The following is a 16502-nucleotide window of genomic DNA, read 5'->3' as shown; positions in this document are numbered from 1 at the left end:
TCAATAAAGGTTAAAACACTCACTGTTATAAAAGTATAGCAACAAGTCATAAAAAATATGTGTTAACATGAAATAAGTGTGATAAAATCGCTTAACCTTTTCTTTGTAAAGTAATAACCAATTTTACTACTTCGTTGCCATTACGATGTAATGTCAACAAACCCTAAAACCCTAAAATGACTTAAAAAATTACAATGTAAACAAATTTACTGCTCAAATAATACGTGAGTTTTGACAGAAGAGTTAATCTATGTGCTTTTATAAAATTATAATGCCACATATTATTATTATGCCAGAAATGTCAATTGAGCTTAATTTGAATTGAACCCGGAATATACGTTTAAGCTCAGTTGACAGCATTTGTGGCATAATGTTGATAACCACAAAAAAAAAACATTTTGACTCATCCCTCATTTTATTAAATTTATTTATTTTAAATCAATAATCACATTTACAGTAAAAAGGCACTTACAGTTGAAGTTAATGGGATCAGCCCATAAATATTAAAATACACACCGTTTCAAAAGTATAACTAAAAGACAAACATTATACTGTATGTGTTAAGTAGTATAGTAGTATGATAAAATTGCTAACTGACCTTATCTGTGTAAAGTTATATTCAATGTTACACCTTTGTTGACAACATAATGCTGGTTAACCCTGTAACCTGATAAACTTTGTAATGGCTGTAAATTGTTTCATGTTAAAATCATGTTTGTAGCCATACAACCAAATAGCCATTTGTGTGTATTATTACATGTATGGACAGGCCCTATTCACTTCTATTGTAAGTGCATCACTGTACCCAGATTTCTTTTTTTTCTTTGTATGTGTGTGTGTGTGTATATATATATATAGACATAGACTAGGGTGCGGTTAAAAATATTTTTTTGGTTATCAACATTATGCCACAAATGTTGTCGATGAGCTTAACTTGTATTGAACCAATAAGTTAGAAGACAACTGTAAGATTTTTCCATATTTCCAACTTATATTCATAACTGCATATATTCTTAACTTTGTTTTCACGTTTATGCAGGAAAATTTGTATAAATCCCTTTTTAAAATGTTCCACAGACACCCATTTCCAAAAGTTTTCAGCCACTGTAGCAAAAAGGACCTGGACAACTACTTCCAGAAGGGAGGGGGAATGTGTCTGTTCAACATGCCCAACATGAAGGATCTGGTTGGGGGCAAGAGGTGTGGAAACGGCTTTGTAGAGGAAGGGGAGGAATGTGACTGTGGAGAACCAGAGGTGATTTGTGCCTAAATGAATAATTGAATGGAATTACTTATTGATTTAGAGAATATTGATTCGGACCAATCACGATTGAATCATTTTCAGAGAACAGTAGAGGGTTTGTAATACATATAATAAATAAAAATTTGATCTGTTGCGTTAAAATGGATTACCATTGATTCTCATTTTCATGAGTTTATTTATTCATGTAATGTATTCATGAGCTTTGTTTTACCAAAAAAAGTTTCCTTTTAGAAGTTTTCTTTTACCAGCCCGATGGCAGATCAATGATTGCAAAGCTAAAAAATGGCATACCAAAGACTGACAGTTGAAACTGCATACATTTTATGTCTGCTTGTGTGTGTGTGTGTGTGTGTGTGTGTGTGTGTGTGTGTGTGTGTGTGTGTGTGTGTGTGTGAGCGTGTATTTATCAATTTGTGGGGACCAAATGTCCCCATAAGGATAGTAAAACCCGAAATTTTTGACCTTGTGGGGACATTTTGTTGGTCCCCATGAGGAAAACAGCTTATAAATCATTCTAAATTATGTTTTTTGAAAATGTAAAAATGCAGAAAGTTTTCTGTGAGGGTTAGGTTTAGGGGTAGGGTTAGGTTTAGGGGATAGAATATAAAGTTTGTACAGTATAAAAACCATTATGTCTATGGAAAGTCCCCATAAAACATGGAAACACAACTGTGTGTGTGTGTGTGTGTGTGTGTGTGTGTGTGTGTGTGTGTGTGTGTGTGTGTGTGTGTGTGTGTGTGTGTGTGTGTGTGTGTGTGTGAGAGAGAGAGGGAAAAAAAAAGCTGTTTGACAGGCTGTCATTGCGCATATAATGGCTGGGTGATTTGCCATCTGGTGTAGGTAGACTGAGGTAGTGTCTGTAACTCCTTGTCAATACATAAACACTTGGACTCCTGTTATGGATTTTACCTGCTGCCAAAAGCACATTCATTGAAACAATACCTCAGCTCACATCTCAGAAAAAGCTAGTTTGCGACATCGAATGGATACCTGTTATTATACACCTTTGTACTAGCCTTTTAATCCAAACAACTCTCATCCGTCAGGCCTCTCTACTTTCAAGAATACACAAATATAGACTGGACAGTGCAAGGCCTGTCATATATGCATATCTTTTGCATTATACTTACCAAATCAAACCACTTATTTATTCCTGGTGTAATAATCATAGCTGTCATTCGCACTTGATGTCAATGGCTCTAAAATGATATCAAGCATCAGTTGATGTGTGTGTGTTTGTGTGACGGAGAGATCGAGAGAGTTTTTGTGTGACAATGAGAGGGAATGTGTGCGTGTGTGTGTGTGTGTGTGTGTGTGTGTGTGTGCATGTTTATGTGGTTTACGAGGAATATTTTTGGGTTACAAACTGGTAATTACAAGGGTATTGTGCTATAAATGTGGTTTATGAGGAAAATTATGTCCTCATAATTTTAAAAAACATATTAAACAATGTTTTATTGAAAATGTAAAAATGCAGAACGTTTTCTGTGAGGGTTAGGTTTAGGGGTTGTGTTAGGTTTAGGGGATAGAATCAATAGTTTGCACAGTACAAAAATCATTACGTCTATGGAAAGTCCTCATAATGATAGGTAGACCAACCTGTGTGTGTTTGTGTGATGTTCCTCCTCATTAAACACACAAGAACACACCACACACACTTCCTCCCTTAACCCTGTTCATTTTCAGCTGTGTGGTATAATTATGGGTCATCAGAAGCCTCTACAATGTACATCAGTGTCATGCATGTAAAAAAATTGTATGTGCATCCATTACCCTGTTAAATTTTTCTCCTCTATTAATTCCTTTCCGCACTTCAGTCAAAGCATGCATGCAGGCGGTGTGTGTGTATGGCTCAAAAGTCCAATTGTGAAAATGCTGCTATGCAAGTTTGTGCAAAACCTGATGATCCATGTTATACCAGCGAGATGAAAATGTCCCAATTAGCATCTTGTTTGTTTCAGTGGAAGCAATAAAATCGTATTCCGATTTATGGTACTTAAGGAATTAATATTCAAGAAAAATATTCAATGTATTCCACCAATAACTGTCAATTGCATATATTGCATATATATTTTTTGTTACATGTTTATTGATTACATGCATAATTTGTATCATTTACATTTATATGTAGAACACATTCTAAATTATTCTCTCTTTAAAACTACCAGTGTTGTGCCAAAATCTGACTCCCCGCCAGATTTGCAGTCCCCGCTACCTGATTGATCCCTATACCTAAAGCACACCCTTACCCTCACCCCTAAACTTAGTAGTGAGTCATTGATCCCTATCTATCCCTAAAGGTCAACCCTACATCTACCCCTAAACATAACCATACTAGGGAGTAAAAAATTGGCACAAAACAGGCATCAGTCAGTGAGCACAACGAGAGAGGATGCATTTCTTTAGTGCATCCGTGCTATGTGTGATTGCAATTAAATGTTCCTTTTTTGTTGTTTGTTTTTAATCAACAACTGACTGAAAACAACTTAAAGGGTATTACAAGAGACATTATTCAATGACAAATGATTGCATGGCTCTTGTCTTTGGACACACATTACACGAAATGAGTCAAAGCAACACGCTTTCAAAATGATTTTAGTCTCAACACGCAGTGAAAAGATCTCGCTGCTGAACTTCTTCACCATTATACTACTAAATCACTGTTGAGTGAAATCTGAAAGTTTACCAGGCAGTGGCTAATCACAGATAGTTTTACTCCCATAGCATTTGATCGCATATGCAAGTGATTTACTCACTTTGTAGAGGGTTGCTGTATAGATTAAAAGATCGATCTTGAGATTAAGAACTGATATCGTGATCATGTGCATTGGAAAATTTATATTTTTACCCAGTCCTACAAAAAATATTGCAGAATCTTAATTCTGTATTCAATTTAAATCATAATGTTTCTTTTTTGAAAGTGTTCAGAATCCAAAGATCCCTAGGTTTAAATTAGATTTTGAATCATAGATTTTCAATGTGTACATTTGAACCCTTCTACATGAACCTCTGTATGCGTGTGTGGATACGTGTGCATTCATATCGTGCACTCAGTGAATAACTGTCAGTTCAGGGCCATAAGTTGATTTGCTTTGGTGTGTGTGTTCGTGTGCACGCTTGTGTGTGTTTTCTGTCTCCCACAGGAATGTACCAATGATTGCTGCTACCCCAGCAATTGCACCTTGAAGACAGAAGCACAATGTGCCCACGGGGTCTGCTGTGAAGACTGCAAGGTGCCTGACTATTTATCTGTCTATTTATTTCTCTCTCTCCCCCTGCTTCTCCACTCTGACTCTTAGTTAGTACGTTTCTTATAAACACATTTTCACACGAGTCTGCCCAACTTCTGCTTTCTCCACTCCACTTATCAAAGTCTTCCAGTCTCTTATCGTGCCCTCTGTCCACAGCTGAAGCAGGCAGGCACTATGTGCCGTGGTCCAGCTGGTGCCTGTGATCTACCAGAATACTGCACAGGAGGTTCTCCCTACTGTCCTGCTAACGTTTACCTGCTAGATGGGTCGTCCTGTCAGTATGGTCATGCTTACTGCTACAATGGCATGTGTCTGACGCATGAACAACAATGCCTGCAGCTGTGGGGCTATGGTGAGATACTAAATGCAGTTTTAGGTAGTGGTGAACCGATATATCGCAGATGCTGATAAATTGGATGATATTAGGAATTTTGAAATGATTGGCATCGGAGAATCAATACCTCGTTTAAACAGATTTAATTCAAAAACCTCATGAAACTTGATAAAAAATCTGTTTTCTTCCTGTGAAGCACTCATATAATAATTTTATATTGCCTCAATCAAAACTGTGTCCCTCTGACTCACGAATGTTGCGCGGCGATCAGTCTGACACTCTAAGCAGGTGATCCGGGCCGTGTTAAGTGGATGTGGTCAGTAGAATATAGTAAATATTTGTTATTTTTAAAAAGTTAAACCTTTATGGGAAGGTTTGAGTAAATATACTGCTAAATAAAAGTCTTTTGTTTTAGCAAATTAATGTATATGTTATTTATCAGCCACCCTGCTCTCTGGATATCAGCATCAGCTATTAATCAACCCATATCGGTTGACCTTTATTCTTAGTTCACAAAGGACATATTCAAAAGGGGGAAGAATAGATGGACTCAAGAACGCATACTGTGTGAACGGCCCTTTACACTGTGGTTATGCTTTTAGTTTCCTGGGAAATTAAGTAACATTTACAGCATCCAGTTCAAGATTTATTCTGTTACCAAAGGAGCAAGTAAGGTTGTTTTATTTTGAGTATGATGACGCTGAATTGTTTGCATAAATATCTGGCTTCTTAGTCATCCGGTTTACTCAGTTGGCAGTTGAAGAGTCTCATAAATTAAGAAATACAGTTATCGGTGTTGCTTCATGCATTTAATGTACTTGTGCTCTTCCATTACATTTAAAGGATGACAGCCATTACAAAAAAGTACTGTAGCAGTACCAGGGTTGAAGCAACCATTATAACTTTTATACATCATACATTTAGAAAAAAGTTTGCCCATCTCACTTTTTGAAATGTAATATTTTTATTTTTTTTTAGGTGTTTTACTTAGTCAAAGTGCAATAAATCTAGCTGCATAAAATGATAACTTTAAGACCAAGGAGAAGCAGAAATTCTATAATGCTAGTGCTTAACTTCCTTAGAGCAAATCAGCTGGCCAAATGTGAAATACCCTAATTAATATTCATGAGCCAATCTGATAGTGTATTATGCTTTGGATAAAAATAAAACCTTGTATACAAGTTATCCTTAGACAAACCTTTCAAAACAAAGTTCTTGAATCCTAATTGAGCCCTTTCTGCGTTTAGTCAGCACTAATGATCAAATGCTGCTTGATGTTGATTATTTAGCGGGAGCTCATGGAGGTTGGCTGTACTCCTCTAGTGTGTTCTGGGCTCACATCCAGTCAGGCTTTTTGGCTGTCAAAGATACACAGTAGATCAGAGTAGACATACAGTACTTTGTTATTTGTGGGGTGGGGGGTGTTAGGGGGAGGGCATTTTTGATATTCAGTTCATGTAACAGATATTATCATATTTCATATCATGCTGTACATTGATCATCACACAGTTTATTGGTCTATTTGAGATTATTGAATTATTTGTACATGCAGAATATTTATATGGTAATAAGTGTCAAAAATATTTAAGATATTCATTAAAACTCTGTTTGCTCACTTGAAACCTATATGCTAATTATCTCTACCTAAATATCAGCAACTGGAATAAAGCCAGCTGGCTAGTTTTACATTCACACAGTGGGTCTGTTTAAGTCCCTGACTGGAATTGGCATTTCTCTGAGATAACGTGGATTTAACTGAGTAAGTGAATTTGTTCAGGCGCGCAGCCGGCACACGATGCCTGTTTTCAAGATGTGAACGCGGCGGGGAACGCCTTTGGAAACTGCGGCAAGGACAGTCATGGCAACTACGTGAAGTGTGAGAAAAGGTGAGGTGGTATTTTACCATTTTGACCACGTAGTGTGCTTCCTGTGAAAGTATTCGCTGACTTGACTTTAGTGAAATCTGCAATTCCAAAGAGCTTTTATCTTTAAGCACACTTATTTCTCTTGTGACTCACGCTATAGATTTACAAAGACCAAACTGAATCAGTTTACAGTAAGCACTGCAGCATTGGGAGTTTGGAACTGTATTGTTATAAACTTCTCTAAGACAGACCTGTTTTCTGCCTTTTAAATGATTGTTTTGTAAGAATGATTCATTATTCCCAAACACCACCCCATCTACTATTGGTCAGATAGTATGCAATAGTATTTTGATATCCAAAAAATTAGAATAAACATCTTTAAAGGAATAGTTCACTCACAAATGGTACTTCTCTCACCACTTACCTCTCATGCCTCATAGCATCTCAAACTCATATGACTTTTATTTCTTCTGCGAAACCCACAAAAGAGATTTTGTTACGATGTATGATGCTTATTTGTCCAAACAATGTAAGTCAATGGGGTTCAAAACGCACCAAGAACATTGCGGATGTTAAGATTTTTAGTGCTTAAGAAATTAAATGTTTGACTGTTTCTTATCCAAACTGATCGTATCGCTTCAGAAGACATGGACTGAACCACTCAAGTCATATGAATTAGTTTTATGCTGCCTTTATGTCCTTTTTGGAGCTTGAACATTTTGAACCCCATTGACTTAAGTTGTATGGACAAACAGACATGATATATCCTTTTAAAGATCTTTGTTTGTATTCCACGGGATAAAGAATCTCAAACGAGTTCATGACTGCATGAGAGTGAGTAAATGATGAGAGAACTATCATTTCTTGGTTAATTTTCCCTTACAGTATTTATTATTATTTATGAAGACATTATTTATGAAGTGATCTTTTATCGTGTTTGCTTTCGCCATGGCTGGATTCATGCACAATTTTTTGCAGGCAAAGATGACTAGTGATCTCTGATGCCTATAATTGATTCCTAATGCTCATCTAATATTATGCATGTTTTCTAACCCTCGTATCAAATCTCTTAACAGTGATGCCAAATGCGGCAAGATACAGTGTCAAAGTGCTGCCAAGAAACCAAAGGGCACCAACGCTGTGTCCATCGACACCACCATCCGTAAAGATGGCATTGAAGTGAAATGCCGGGGCACGTATGTTTATAGTACCCAGGACGGGCAGGGTGATCTGCCAGACCCTGGACTGGTTATGACTGGCACCAAATGTGGAGAGTGGAAGGCAAGTTTTTGCTTGATGTTTTGTCAGTAAAATGATGTGTAGTTTGTTTTCTTCTGTACTAAGATTCAATTGGATCTGTTTCAGGTGTGCAAAGACCGGCGATGCCAAAATGCATCTTTCACCGAGTTAGAAACCTGCATTGCCCGTTGCCACGAGCATGGGGTAAGATCTCATATCAAATGTTGTACTGAATATCTGAACTGAATAGCACGGCTATGATTGTAGCCATGAGGCCGCAGGTAATCACAGCCGTGCTAATTTTCAGTACAAGAGCATGATTGTGAATTTGGGATATCTCTTTAATACAACAAAGCTATAAACAACAAGAACATTTTGAGTAACTTACATTTTAGACACAATAGGGCTCCACTAATGAAAATAGTTTCAAAATGAAGCCAAAAGCATGATCAAACATTACATGTCCAATAGTAAATCAACATTTGTGAGAAAAGCAGAGAGTTCAAATTGTACTAAAGTAAAGAAACACATTTAAAATGTGAGGGGAAAAAACACAAAGATTGGTAATGAAAGTATTTGTTTAAAATAACCTGTTGGAGTTTATTGAAAACACTAGAGATGCAAAAAATATATTTTATTATGCTTTACGCAATGCTTTCTGCTAATTATACCAAATAAAAGCTACATTTTAGTATTTCTTCTCACTTTGACTTCCTCTTTAACCCACACTGACTCATTGTGGATTTCAAACATCTTAATCCCTTAAAACCCCCCTCTGGGTCGCTCATCTCCCGACACATACTGCCTCTAATAGAAACCAGCACTTTTCTTTTATTAGCAGAGCTATAGCATTTGATTTGTGGATTTTCTGGTCAAATAGTCGTAAACAGCCTCCGAGCAGTATAAACTCCAATCCTGTCTTTCTTAATCCCTTTGCCCTCTCTCTGTCTCACTCTTTTGTCAGCTTTTCTTTTATTTCTTTATTTCTTGCTTATTTACCCAGTCGCTTTTCGAAAGGGCAGCCGAATACGACAGGTCTTTGAGGGGAGATTAGAGATTCAGAAAGTGCTTTTTTTATTTTTCATTTGCATTATCATTTGATTCATATTGATTGTATGGCTTAGGGAAGTGTGTGGATGGTGAATAAAGTGAGTGATCGGGGTATTTGCACTCAGCACATTTTCTCTCCTTTCTGCTCCTGTCTCGTCTCTGAGATAGATTGAAGTGTGTAAAATATTCTATGTAAAAAATTAAATTTAAAAATCCATTAAGATGAAAGTCTGTATTAATTCCGTATTTGCCCTATGCTCTAAAAGACTTGTAGAAAACTGTTCCTTGCAATTGTTGCAAGGAAAACGAGGATAGGTAAATGGCAGCATATGGGTCTGATTCACCCAAACATTTACTGACCCTCATGTCTTCCAAACCCATATGACTTTCTTCTGTGGAACACAAAAGGTATTATGTAGCAAAATGTTAAGATTGATCATTTTTACACAACAAAGGTGGAAAGTAACTGGGGCTGTCAAGCTTCAAAAAATATTAAAAGAATTATCATGTAAGTATCGTAAAAATAGTCCATATGAATTATGCACAACATTCCATCTTCTGACACTATAAAATAGCTTTGTGTGAGGAACAGACCAAAATTTCAGTCGTTAATCGCTGACAATCTTAGTGTAGCTAAGTGCCTTTTTGCTTGACATCATGGGAAAATCAAATAAAATTAGCCAAGACCTCAGAAAAGAAATTGTGGACCTCCACAAGTCTGTTTCATCCTTGGGAGCAATTTCCAAATGCCTGAAGATACTACTTTCATCTGTACAAGCAATAGTATGCAAGTATAAACACCATGGGACCATGCAGCCATCATACCACTCAGGAAGGAGATGCATTCTGTCTCCTAGAGATGAATGTATTTTGGTGCAAAAAGTGCAAATCAATCCCAGAACAACAGCAAAGGACTTTGTGAAGATGTTGGAGGAAAAAGTAGACAATTATCTATATCCACAGTAAAACGAGTCCTGTATCGACATAACCTGAAAGGCTGATCAGCAAGGAAGAAGCCAATGCTCCAAAACTGCCATATAAAAGCCAGACTACAGTTTGCAAAAGCACATGGGACAAAGATCTTACTTTTTGGAGAAAAGTCCTCTGTCTGATGAAACAAAAATTTTACTGTTTGGCCATAATGACCATGATGATGGTTATGTTTGGAGGAATAGGGGTGAGGCTTGCAAGCCAAAGAACCATGTCCCAACAGTAAAGCATGGGGGTGGCAGCATCATGTTTTGAGTGTGCTTTGCTGCTGCAGGGACTGGTGCACTTCACAAAATAGATGGCATCATGAGGAAGGAAATGTATGTGATATTGAAGCAACATCTCTAGACATCAGCCAGGAAGTTAAAGCTCAGTCGCAAATGGGTCTTCCAAATGGGCAATGACCTCAAGCATACCTCCACAGTTGTGGCAAAATGGCTTAAGGACAAAATAGTCAAGATATTGGAGTGGCCATCACAAATCTCTAACCTCAATCTGATAGAACATTTTTGGGCAGAACTGAAAAAGCATGTGCGAGCAAGGAGGCCTACAAACCTGACTCCAGTTACACCAGTTCTGTCTGGAGGAATAGGCCAAAATTCGTTCAGATTTTTTCTTCGGAGCCGAGCGGTTGTGTTCAGTGAGCTGAATTCCTCTGCCGATCCATTCACCTATACTGTAAGCTGTTGGATGTACAGCGCATTAGAGCGGTTTCTCCCCTCGTGCACCGGTGGAGTGCAGAGAATGCCCCATGGTGCTTCAGCAGCTAAAAGAATATTTTCTTCCTAATAAAATAATATATTTCCTCCTAAAAGAGTGGCATTGACGGAGTGTTTTGTTTAAGATGCCTTTCTGTCTGTGTGTATTTCTTGGTTGTGGTCGTTACCTCACCACTTCCGACAGCCACAATTGTGGGTGCTGCCCATGCGGAGACAGCGTTCCTGGACAGGTCATGTCCTCACTGTGAGAACATGACCATGGCAACGTTGCAGTCAAGGCAACGTTCCTCAGAGGGAAAGCCACCCCAGAGGCTCCCCGTGCTGGTCAACTGGACTATTGGGCTGGAGTGGAACCCTCCACCACGCCCTGAACCCTTGTGGCTTAATGATTGTTTCCTGGGCCCGGAGCGTCCGGCATCCAGATTGGTTTGCGGTGGTAGACCTGAAGGACGCTTACTTCTCGGTTTTACCTCAACACAGGCCCCAATTTTACTCGTTTTACCTCAACACTTTCTGCGTTTTGCTTACCGTGCAACAGCTTGCCCATCTCACACTGTCAGTCCACGTAACACAGTTCAGCTAGTCGTGCTGTTTCGTATAGGGACCCCTACATCACTACATCAACATAAGTGAGTGACAGATAGGGAACATCCTGGTTTTCTTTTGTAACCTCCGTTCCCTGATGGAGGGAACAAGACGTTGTCTCCCTCCTGCCATAACACTGAACTACCCGCTGAAATGGCTGGGACCTTGTCCAGTTCAAAAGATCCAAGTGAGGACAAAGATCCAAGTGAGTGTAAGAGTTACCGTCCAATTTCCCTGATCCAGCTAGACATAAAAATATTGCACCTGAATGAGTGGTTGCGAGCCAGCTTTTTTATACCCGTATGTCTGGGGGAGTGGCATGCAAATTCCACTCGCCAATTCCCATTGGCCTTTTCTCAAAGATTAGAGGTGTCTGGGGCTCCCAAGAGTGACCCCTAGTGTCACTACATTGACACAGCATCTCGTTCCCTCTATCAGGGAACGGAGGTTACAAAAGTAACCAGGACAATTTGATTCCTTATGTAGACTAAATAAACAAAACAAAAAATGCATGACTTGTTCTTGGAAAATTTCTCTACATGAACGATCATACAGATGTAGGTAAATTTGCACCAGCTCACTAATAACTGCATGCCGATGTGTTTGTGTTGAATGATTTTAACTGACTAAATGCTGTGAATGGGTATTAGCTGTCGGCCTCAAGGTAGGTGGAGCTCCAGCTAAAACACATTATTTTTGGCCAGATTGTGATCTAAATGACATCATATCCATTCGTCCTTCGATCCCAGTGTTTTTCTCACACAAAGTTCTTAAATGGCTTCAGAAGACTTGGAACATAGCACACAAGCCATATGGACTACTTTTATGGTCCGTGTTTGTTATTGTATGGAAAAGAGCAGCATAAGCATTCAGCCTAACATTTCCTCTGGGTTTGGATTGACATGAGGGTAAATAATTGATGACAGAACTTTTAATTTTAGGTTGAGTATTACTTTAAGGTCAAGCTCTTTTCAGTGCAAAAGGCATGTGACAGATACACCCAAACCCTCCTGATTGAAATTCCCACTCTCCCTAATTCATATGAGCCATGTGTTGTTTTGCATGCAGGTCTGTAACAGTAATGGGAACTGTCACTGTAACCGTGGCTGGGCTCCCCCGTTCTGTGAGAAACCAGGCCTGGGGGGCAGTGTGGACAGTGGACCTGTACAGTATGACAGTGAGTTCACCTTCAGACTTCAGTAGAAATGTGCCTCCACTCTCACTTTCTTCTTTTCTTTTGTAGTCTTTCTTTAATCCATTTTATAAATAGATTTATTTAAGATTTTATCACTTGTTTGCTCTCTCTTTCTCAGTTTTAGTTTCTTTCTCTTTCTCACTTTCTATCTCACACTTCTTATCAGGATCTCACCTTGACCATTAATCTTCACTGTCTGGCTTTCTCTTCTTCCAAAATTCAGGCCAATGATGTCTTTGCATTATTGCAGAATTCCTGTAGCAAATCTATGAATTCTAAATACATTAGAGAATTTATTAACAGTCATTTCACTTAACATATGACTGTGCCTGCCACACTTCGGAATCACATAGGCTGCTTAATACATACTGCTCTGTATACACTGAATACTGCCTATTACTAGTATGTGAAACAGTATGCAATATGAAAAAATACATATTTTATAAAGTAGTATGCAATATTGTTATCAAATGACCTCACTGAGTTAAAGGTTTAATTCAGTGACTGGTAGTAAAAGGGTAGTAAAGGTAGTAAAAAATGTTCATGTCTAATCCATTTTTATGTAATACTATGTCTTTACTTTTTTCTGTGCAATCAAATAATGAGTAATGTAAAAGATGAAAATTCTCTGAACGTCACCAAACTATCTTTGCAATGACTTTTAACCAGCTGGTCTCAAGGTTATTTTTAATAGAAGAATAAAGTCAGTTCCCCTCAATTTCACAGAGGTGTCTCATTAAATATGTTTCTATTGTATTATCATTTAAAATAATAAAATATTTTTAAATGTTTGTGGAATGTTTATGCTTTAAAGTGTTTTTGTGCTATCATTCTTAAAAAATAACACCACTTGGTGTGATATTTCTAAATGTAAGTATAGGGTTAATGGATTGCACACATGATCTTACATCTATTATCCACAGTGGCATATATATATTTTAAGAACTTTTTTTGTTATTGTTGTTGACCTCTGTCTAACGGTCTCTGTATGTTCTATATCTTTCCTCAGGTCAGGTGGGACTGGTTGTTGGGCTGCTCTTTACTTTTTTAGTGCTTCTCCCTGCTGTACTTATTGCCTTCTACTGTATCAAGATAAAAAGCTCCTACTACCATAAGTGGAGAACACAGAGAGAGAAGAGCAAATCCAGCAGGTATTACTGTTGCCACCCACACACACACACACACACACACACACACACACACACACACACACACACACACACACATATATATTCAGTGATTTGACATAGAATTCAGTCAAAATTTTTATGTTAAAAATGATATTCCATGACAGTTGACACTCAAACAACCACTTTTAAAATGTGAAAGTGGATTTATTAAAGTTTAGGAGTGTGCAAATGTTTTCTTAATAGAAAACTAAATCTCTCATTTATGTTAGTAACCTGTTCAGTGAGTTCAAATTAAGCTCAGATATACTAAAACCAACAGTCAAAACATTGGAGACAACTACTCATTCTTTATAAGTAGCATTGTCTACATTTTAAAATAATAGTCATCAAAACTATTAAATAAAACTATATTATGTCCAAAAAATGGTAAACAAATCAAACGATCATATATATTGGCCTTTTCAAAAAAGTAGTCGCCCTTTGCCTACAGTTCTGCACACTTTGGTAACTCTTGGTCATTTGGTGCTTGGATGCTTTTTAAACTATATTGAAATAGTTCCTATGTTATGCTGTGGACTGATCCTCTCTTAAATCCATTTACTGTGCATACGGGGAAAAATAAAGTCATTTCATGTGTCATGTTCACTGTTCTCTTTTGTTTTTGTGCTTTTATGTTGAAGTTTAGTTTAGTTCCTGTTTCCTGTTTGGTTTTTGTAGTCCTTTGTAGTTTCATTTTATGATTGGTTTTCCCCTGATTAGTTCTCGTTCCCTGATTGTTTCCCCAGGTGTTCCTCATTCCCTTGTTTGTTCCTTTTGTGTATATAAGCCCTTTTAGTTTCCTTGTTAGTTCTTGCATGTGTCACTATGCCCTGTGCTAGGTTGCCTTTGTTTTCTCTGATGCAGGCAGAGAATGTGGATATAAATGCAGCTTTTTATTAATAAAAACAGGGAAAACTCAGGACAAAGAAAAAACAAAGGAAACCTAGCACAGGGCATATTTTAGGCGATGGGGTGGTCATCAATATAGAGAATAAACGCATAAAAAATTGGGTCCTATCAGCATCATGATCGCCAGAAAAATTGTTTTAAGGGGATGGAAGTCGGCTGGAGTGCCCCCATTTTAGGAGTGGTACTCGGAGATGGGGAGGGTGGCGGCATTTGTAGAAGGATCATCTAGAACAGTGTTTCCCAACCTTTTTTCTGCCATGGCACACTTTATACGAAAACATTTTTGAGTTTCAATAATGTTCTTTCCTCATTGTAAAGCGCATATCACATGAGTCAACGTGTTTTTCAAGTGGCGCATGGCCCTCCACATGATAAGAGTTGCAGAAAGCGTCACAGAGGGGCGAGTTTACGAGTTTGCCAAATAAAAAAGTGGCAGGTGTGCACAATAAACATTAAAAATATGTATTTGGAAGAGAGAAAAAAAGCTTGCAGTTGTTTTGATAGCAGAAAGTAATAAAATGACTTGTTTATGTTTAGGTCTAAGCGTTTTTTGGGTGAATTTAAATGAGTTCAATAACTGGGGTCTCTGATATTCGTAAACGATAAGGTCATATTTAATTAAAAGAAATTATGAGACATTCAATGTTGCCACAAATTTGGACAGTTTTTAAATATTTCTTGTTGCTTAGTACTCACAAGGACATTATTGGTGAAGCAAAAACATGTGTGTGAAAAACACTTTGGTGTAAAGTGGTGTCACTTCATAGCCTTCAATGTATTCTGCAGTGCTGACGCAAGTCATGTGAAAGACCCTTAATGCCTATAAATATCAGTCACGTTTGCACATTAATCATTGCTCTTCACAATCACAAAAGTGATCGATTATGGTTTAAAAACGGCGAATTTCACCGAAAGGTGAGGAGTTTGGATCCCTGAAATTATGCACTGTACTTGCGTTGCATGCGTTTTTTGTATTTGGGTCAAGAATTGTGAATGAGTGAAAAGCTCAATTCACTGTACTGAGGGAGTGATTAACTGAACAAGTGAGAAATTGTAAAAGTTCTGTGTCTTGACCACTTAAGGCCCAACTGTGTTGTGGCATTCAGAATATACATTGGCAAGTATGTGAACCCTTTGGAATTTTCTGGTATTATGCTGTAAATGTTTATACAATGTCATCTCATCTTCATCAAAGTCACAAGTATAGACTTGCTTAAGCAAACAACACACAAATAATTATAATATGTCATGTCTTTAATGAACATATCCCATTAAACTTTTACAGTGCTGTGGAAAAAGTAAGTGAAGTGTAAGTGGATTTATTAACTGGTCGATCCTCCTTTGGCAGCAGTAACCTCAACAAAGCGTTTCCAGTAGCTGCAAATTAGACCTGCATAACATTCAGAAGGAATTTTGGACCTCTCTTCCATACAGAACTGCTTCAGCTCAGCCATATTATTAGGAAGTCTGGCGTGAATGGATTTCATGAGGTCATTCCACAGAATCTATATTGGTTTAAGGTCTGTGCTCTAGATTTTCTGAAGCCATTCTGTCATTGTCCTTCTGTGTCAACCAACTTCTACATGTGCCACACAGCCACCCTGACATTACCCTGTAGGATATTATGATAAACTTGGGAATTAATTTTTCCCTTGATGATGGCAAGTGGTCCAGGCCTGAAGCAGCAAAGCAGCCCCAAATCATGATGCTCCCTCACCCTACTTCACTGTTGGGATGATGTTTTCATGTTTGTATGCGGTTCCCTTTTTATGCCATACGCAGTGCTGTGTGTTCTTCCCAAACAATTCAACCTTAGTTTCATCAGTCCACAAAACATTTTCCCAGTAGCGTTGTGGAGTGTTAAGGTGGTCTTTTGCAATCTTTAGGCGTGCAGCAATGTGTTTGTTGGAAAGCAGCGGCTTCCTTCATGGT

General features: G+C 37.9%; 1 protein-coding gene across 1 annotated transcript in view; it reads left to right on the top strand.

The window, feature by feature from the left end:
* The window catches only part of LOC127658767 (disintegrin and metalloproteinase domain-containing protein 33-like), a 198495-nt gene that overhangs the window by 165191 nt on the left and 16802 nt on the right, over positions 1 to 16502 (top strand). The window contains exons 12-19 of the mRNA XM_052148266.1: positions 1078 to 1255; positions 4408 to 4497; positions 4672 to 4867; positions 6627 to 6735; positions 7791 to 7995; positions 8080 to 8157; positions 12366 to 12474; positions 13502 to 13643. Coding sequence (XP_052004226.1) covers positions 1078 to 1255; positions 4408 to 4497; positions 4672 to 4867; positions 6627 to 6735; positions 7791 to 7995; positions 8080 to 8157; positions 12366 to 12474; positions 13502 to 13643 — 1107 coding nt within the window. The remainder of the gene's footprint in view (positions 1 to 1077; positions 1256 to 4407; positions 4498 to 4671; positions 4868 to 6626; positions 6736 to 7790; positions 7996 to 8079; positions 8158 to 12365; positions 12475 to 13501; positions 13644 to 16502) is intronic.

Source organism: Xyrauchen texanus, chromosome 2, assembly GCF_025860055.1.
Source record: "Xyrauchen texanus isolate HMW12.3.18 chromosome 2, RBS_HiC_50CHRs, whole genome shotgun sequence".
In the NCBI taxonomy this organism is placed as follows: Eukaryota; Metazoa; Chordata; class Actinopteri; order Cypriniformes; family Catostomidae; genus Xyrauchen; species Xyrauchen texanus.
The sequence above is the reverse complement of the archived record's forward strand: the minus strand, read 5'-3'. Positions and strand labels throughout refer to the sequence as shown.